This window comes from Lathyrus oleraceus, chromosome 1 (genome assembly GCF_024323335.1).
Source record: "Lathyrus oleraceus cultivar Zhongwan6 chromosome 1, CAAS_Psat_ZW6_1.0, whole genome shotgun sequence".
Taxonomy (NCBI): domain Eukaryota; kingdom Viridiplantae; phylum Streptophyta; class Magnoliopsida; order Fabales; family Fabaceae; genus Lathyrus; species Lathyrus oleraceus.
Genome location: NC_066579.1, coordinates 297,698,366 through 297,705,868, shown reverse-complemented (window position 1 = coordinate 297,705,868; position 7,503 = coordinate 297,698,366). Strand labels below are relative to the sequence as shown.

Here is a 7,503-nt window from a genome sequence, read left to right as displayed (position 1 = left end):
ATATGAAAGATCTTATATGTCAAAAAATTTATTAGTAAGTCATCTAGCATAAAATCATTATCTATATGTTATATCCTTCAACAACAATAACCTATAAGTCAATGAACTTTATAAAACAGTTGCTGAAACATTATCTGACTGACTTATGTCACAATATAGCTCGAGTTGTCTTTCAAAATATTTCACTATATGCAACTAAGTGACATAAATACTTATAGTCATTTTTTGAGTTAGGATGTCCATTATATATAGACATCCAAAAGGATCAGAGTCGAACATTCTGATGATCTCCAAATTATTCGATCTCTAATATGCGAGCACAAGTTCTTATGTTCTCTATGATAATCCTTATGGTTATCTCATTTCAACAATTCAAATTTTGAAGTTTCGTATCTGCCAAAAGATCTGATTATATATACGCTTATTCCTGATGCATATACATAAGATAATGCATAAGATTCTCAAAAACCAAAAAAGTAAAAAAAAATTAATTTTCTAAATTTCCATATTCTTTTATTTTGCACAGTGATAAAGACTCAATTGTCTCATTTGATAATTGAGACATACCTTAGTTTATTGTCTTTCATATTAGTTTTATTTTCAACTTTATATATTATATTATATATATATATAATATATATTATTATATATATATATATATATATATATATATATATATATATATATATATATATATATATATCTTTTGTGATAATCGGATGATATGTTGCGAATAATATCTAAGTATCTAAATATGTAATACAAAAAAGATGTGTCCAAGATCTTTCATTGCTAAACTTTTCTTAGAGATTTATCGGTTTCACAGAACAATCATATATCATTGCTGACTAAATAAAATAAAATCAACTCATTAAACTAGGAACATAAACTTACTCCTACTTGTCTTGTAAAATCCAGTAATTTTTCATAATAGACATCTCAAAATCAAATGAGACAATTACCTTAAGAAATATTGTGGTATCACTAATGAGACAATTTCATTAACTCATAAATAATTTTTATCTATTTGCAAACTATAAACTTTGTATCTATTGACACAAAATTTTATCTCGTTGCACCAAATTGTATTTCTTAATGTCGTCATTAAGAAACACTAACTTGATATCCATCTTATGAAGCTTCAAAATTATAACAAGTAACAAGTGTCACAACTATCATAATATAGTCTTTCAATCATACCGAATAAAATTTCAATTTTCAATTAATTGTTTATGACATTTGATGCTTTAGTTCTTGAGGATGTTGAGTTTGATCTTCAAGAATTAATTTTTTAATTTAATTAAGAGAGAATAATAATATTTATATGAGGATCTAAATTTGCTATATAAATATCAACTATATGAATTGAGTTAGAACCAATTTTTTGCGACTCAATTTTATTTTTTTACCATATCTCTCCCCCAAACTCAATATTCTCAAGACACATTACAATATTTGTCTTAAAATATTTTTTAACTTGGGACTAAAGTTTATATTTCTCAAACTTTTCAACAATTCTAGATTGTCACAAGTCATGACTGAATTAACTATAACAATATTTAAATTTAAAAGACAAATTGAATCCATCATTTAAAAAAAAGTTATCATATTAAAATAAAACTTTATTAATTCACCAAATTGTCTTTTAAATACAAATTTAAGCTTATAATGACAATCTAAAATAGTTAAAAATAAATAAAAAATATCAATCTTCACCAAATTTATTCCCTTTAAATTGATGTATCTTTCAACACCATTGAATATTTGTCAGTTCATATCATATTTTTTTATTATTCTTTATTTGTCCTTATCATTTAAGGTATTTAACGAATGTGCACTATTTTGTTTTCTCTTGCTTCAATCTTTTCTTTATTGCACAGTTTATGAAATTATTCTATTAAAGAATAATTTCTAACTTTAATAGTTATAAACTTAATTATACAAAGAGAATATCATATGCTAAATTTTCGACAAAACAAAACTATATAACTTTAGCTACATTAAATAGTTTCATAATGCACTATTTCCTTCTTGTTATTGTTTTTTAAAAATACCTTAGATTAAAGAAAGAAAATGTAGAAAAATTTGTGTCATCTTAAATGATACCAAAAATTAAGAAATGTCATACTTTATGATCATAAGTTGGATTTACCTTAAAAGAGAACAATAAAATGGAGTAAAATTTACTCACCAAAATAACAAATTCACCATTGATATTAAGTTTTTAGATAATAAAATCAATTGCTAGTAGTATTTATTTTCAATGATCAAACACTGACGATTAATATTTATAAGCAATAAATTCTTACAATTGTAACATGTTTGCATTATATGTGTGATCAAATAAACACTTGAAATATGTGACTATATACAACATCATTACTGAAATGTGACTATATACAACATCATTAGACATTCATCTTTACTTATAAATTAAATGACTCAAACAAGATATCAAACACACCATTAATTTTCAATCTTTGATTGCAAATATTAACGGTAAATAATACTCTCACGCAATGATCAAACGTTAGTAATAAGTCCAGTCAGATAATAGACGTTTTTGACATCAATCATTACCCACATGGATAAAATTAATAATTACTACATATTTACCATCACAGATACGCAATTATTCGATCAAACTGTGTCTTCCTTTTAGTCGACCATAACAGTTTGCATGAACAATTACACATTACATCTTTTGTAATTTCGATTGAATCAAATTTACACAATAGATATTACTTTTGCAATATGTATCAACTCAATCAAAATTACTAGACATTTTAATAAATTCAATGGGAAGAGTCTTAAATTTACAAGATACTACCCACAACTATAAGTCGTATTCATTTAGGATGTCGTTTAATAATAATAATATTTTCTGAAAATCCTTAGTGTGAGAACAAATTCACAATAAAAATAAATTTTATGAATTTATTTAAATTACATGATTAAAAAAATTATTATTATATAAACTTAATAATAATAAAATCAAATAACATAATCATGCTAAATGTATAACTTAGAATAAGATAAATATTAAATATTTATATATCCAAAATAAGTCTCAAACAAATTCTCATGTACACCAAATAACTCTTTAAATAAATCATTTTAGAATAACAATACCAACATTATACGGCCAATAACTTGTTTAGTGACTCATTACTAAAATATTAACTTCAAAAAAAATATAATTATGAAAATAAAAAAAACAGTCAAAAAATGAAAATGTTGCTTATATTATTTTAAAAATAAATTTATATTAACTAGTATTTTTTTAATTAATTAAATTTTGATTAATTCAAAAACACTAAATACAAGGTGATCATATCAGATCCAGCCAACACAAAATCAAAATGACAAACTATCGATCTGAAAAACTCTAAGCTAGTTCATCATCAACCTAAGTAAATATATACGCAGTTTCAAATTTGTCCAACCTCTATAAACTATGATGTTTATGATTTTCTCTTTTATGATAATGTTATTTACGATGTTTTCATAGCTCTTCTTATTCCTATATTTCCAAATAATATAAATTATTTTTGTTGCTGCAAATCTCAGGAGTTTGACTTTCCATCCTTTCCCTTTGCTACACTTTATAAGCCATTTCAATTTCTCCTTTCATTATGACAATGTTCATGCTTAACTTGCAATCAATCTAGAATATATTTTCAAATTTTCCTCAACTCACCAGAGCCAAACAAAAGATAAGATGTTGGATAGTTTTTATCTTTGAATAAAAATAGCATTTTTCAATGTCAATCATGCCAAATCTGTGGAGCCTCTATTTGGTAGCTAGTCTGTCTTTCGAAAGTTTCTTTTTAATAATTGGTGTATTAAACTTATTTGCTTTTTTTTATGTCTAAAATATTTTAGAAAAACATTAATTTTTAGTAAGTCTTCCGTAACATACATTTATCACGTGTATAATAAATTATAATTAATATATTAAAATTATTCCACATTTTTTATTCAATTGTCATGTATATAAATGTCATATTATAACCACACTATTCAGTAAATTGCTTGTAAAAAATATTAATTTCAAAAAGATAGGTGACAAAGATATTTAATTAATTTTCACTATTTTTTAGTAAAAAATATTCATTAAGTGTATAGTTTTAAAATAAATTTAATTTAATTAATTAATTAATGATAAATTACAATTATTTATTCAGGATATAAATTATACACTTCAAAATCACTCTTTAGTAATTCACTTATAGAAAAATATGTAAAAACCATAAAAAAATTTGTTGTATTATAATTGTTTTTTATGTCAAAAATAATAAAAAAAGTATATTACATTCTAGTTATATGCATTTGTTCTCTTTGTAATTCTATAATAATTTATTTTTATTTTTATTTTATTTAGAAGATATAGAAATTAAATTATTAACGATTGTGTATGAGTGATATATTTTAACACGTCATTTAATAATTCGTTTGCAAAAATGAATAAAAAATAATTTGTAGGATTTTTTTACACATAAATGTGTGGTAGATATATTTAATTATAAATATTTATTTCTAACATTTTTATAATAAATATCAAATTAACTAATTAGTATGAATTTGTTTTTTTTTTAAATTATATGCTTAAGTGTGAAATAATGCATTTTCAAGAATAAATACATTAAAATAGTAAAGTTCTCTTTATTCAAAACATATGAAACAAAAATAATTGCTACTTGCCAAAAAAAGTAAATATATGAAACAAAAGAAAATGTCAGTATTACATTAAAAGGTGAATACGTGTCGTAACAAAAATTCAAGTCAAAAGGTTATATAAGTATTATTGATGGTAATGAGTTTGAGAGTTTTCTCAAGTTTATATTGGATACTTCCTATTATTAATTCAAGTAAAATCAAGTTGAGCTTCAATTTAGCACAAATTTAAATTTATAACGAATGTAACTCAAAATTTAACAATTTGATAGCAACCATTATTTTGAATGGATAATTTAAGTACACCCTTACAAATTACAACACAAGATTCTATTTCTAGTTGTTCCACTAGCCATACGTGTGAGTGTGACAGCATGCCATATCTTATCTTATAGTTAAATAATTGAAACCAACTCTTACGCGTCAAACTTTTCCTTTAAAAGCTCAAATAAATCATCTTTCCAACACTTAAGAGTTATAAGTATACTTACATTCATTGGACCATAACGGTTAGTGCTAAAATTAGTTATTAGATATAAATCAATGTGTTCCCACCATTTTGTTCCTCTATTCTTATTTTGTTCATTCCCTATATATAACACTCCATGATCTCTTATCTTATCTACTCAACAAAGCATAAACATACATATGCTTATTCTCACTTCACTTCACTTCTCAATTGTAATTAGCATCATCAAGCAAAGATTGTTAATAACCACACCACCATGTCTTCAACCTCAAAACCACACCTTCCGTGGAAGGTGCGATTCTCTATGTCAATCCTCTCAGCCATTTCAGATATCACTGGTCGTTCTAATGGTACTATCAATCGTCGCCTTCTCGACTTCATTGACTGGAAAATTCCTCTCATACCTAAATTCAAATCCTTCAGTGATATCTCTTCCTCTGACGTCATGGTGAACTCCACACACAACCTCTGGTTTCGTCTCTTCATACCTTCCTCTACCACATCCACTGCAATCTCATCTCTCCCGGTTATCATTTTCTTCCACGGAGGCGGCTTCGCGTACATGTCTCCTTCTTCTATCCCATACCATTTTCTTTGTCGGTTATTTTGTCGTTCTTTTCCCGCTATTATTGTATCTGTTAATTATCGTCTTACCCCTGAACATCGTTTTCCATCTCAATATGAAGACGGTTTGGAAATTCTGAAGTTTCTCGATAACAACAGTGACATTTTAGGAAAATCTGCTGACATCACCAAATGTTTTTTGGCGGGTGATAGTGCGGGTGGAAATTTGATCCATCACGTGGCAGTTCGGATTTCCTTAGAAAGGTTTCGAGTTTTGAAAGTTATAGGAATGGTTTCTATGCAACCGTTTTTTGGAGGAGAGGAACGAACTGAATCTGAAATTCGTTTGAAGGGGGTACCCGTTTGTTCAATGGATAAAACCGATTGGTATTGGAAGATGTTTTTGCCTGATGGGTCGAATCGAGACCATCAATCGTCTAATGTTAGTGGACCTAATACAATGGATATTTCAGAAGTGGATTATCCAAATACCCTTTTGTTAGTTGGTGGATTTGACCCGTTAATGGATTGGCAAAAGAGATATTATGAATGGTTGAGAAAATCTGGAAAAGAAGTGGAATTAGTTGAATTTACAGATATGATTCATGCTTTTTATTACTTTTCCGATTTACCCGAAACTTCTCAATTTATTTCTAAAGTTAAAGATTTTATGATCAAGCAAATGGTTAAAATGAATTAAGGGTTTCAAAATTTAGAAAAGAATATATTAATTTTTGAATTCTTTAATGATAATATGAAAAAATATATCAATTTTGATATGTTGTTGTTGAAATCTCTTTTGATTTTGAATAGTTTGAAAGTGTATACGGGAGATACGAGATGAGATGAGCTGTCTGATTTTGTAATATTCCTAATTTGTCTAAGTGTGATTAGTATGATGAAGTAGTTAAGTGGGGAGAGATTAGTAGAAAAATCTCATGTTTGACCTCTAAGTGAGAGCAATGACATGTTTTGTAAATAAATATAAGTGGCAAGGATAGGATTGTCATTTCATTGACAATGTATTTAAGTCAAAAATCGGTAAAGAAGAGCTCATTTTAGCCATTTTTCTCCTTTTAGAAAAAAACAGAACTTGAAGAGATAGAGAGAGTGAAAGGGAGACAGGGCGAAAGTCAAGGGGAAAGAGAGAAGAATCTAGACATTTGGGACTTTAACATATACTCTATTTTGAGATAATTACATTGGTCATGTATTCAGATGTCTTTTAGTAACCATGTTGTACTAAGTACCACTTATTAATGCTTTGATTAATATAATTCTAGATGTGTATTATATTGGGATATTATAGTTTGTATCAGAGCAGGTCGATTCTCAACCATATCATAAGACATCATTAGTAAAATTATTTTCTGTGTCATATGTATTATTGGCATGATCCCTAATGTCATAATATATAGTATTATGCATGATCAACTTAATAACTATATATGTGACAAGCCAAATCATGTCTGAGCGGCCACAAGGATGTGAAGGGTAAAGGGTGACTCATATGCAGGATGTGGAAGCAAATCTAGAAGTAGAAGATGACAAAGGATGTTGGGCACATATGATGCACTACAAATGTTGGATGCAAGGGCAACATCATCAGTACCAGTTACAAATTCAACATCAACATCACCAGTGGCTAATGTAGTATCAACAACAAGATTTCATGATACAGATGGTGTGAATATATGTGCTTGCAAGTGATGAAGATTTATATCTAAAGTTTTGATGACGACAATGCGTAACAATATATTTCAATCTCAATGATGATACTATAAACAAAGAAA

At 26.9% G+C, this 7,503-nt stretch overlaps 1 protein-coding gene across 1 annotated transcript; it reads left to right on the top strand.

The window, feature by feature from the left end:
• Nucleotides 1–5,156: 5,156 nt before the first annotated feature.
• On the top strand, nucleotides 5,157–7,011 carry LOC127131431 (probable carboxylesterase 18). Its single transcript, XM_051060355.1, has one exon. The coding sequence runs from the start codon at nucleotides 5,403–5,405 to the stop codon at nucleotides 6,408–6,410; it is 1,008 nt and encodes a 335-aa protein (XP_050916312.1). The 5' UTR covers nucleotides 5,157–5,402; the 3' UTR covers nucleotides 6,411–7,011.
• Nucleotides 7,012–7,503: the final 492 nt, after the last annotated feature.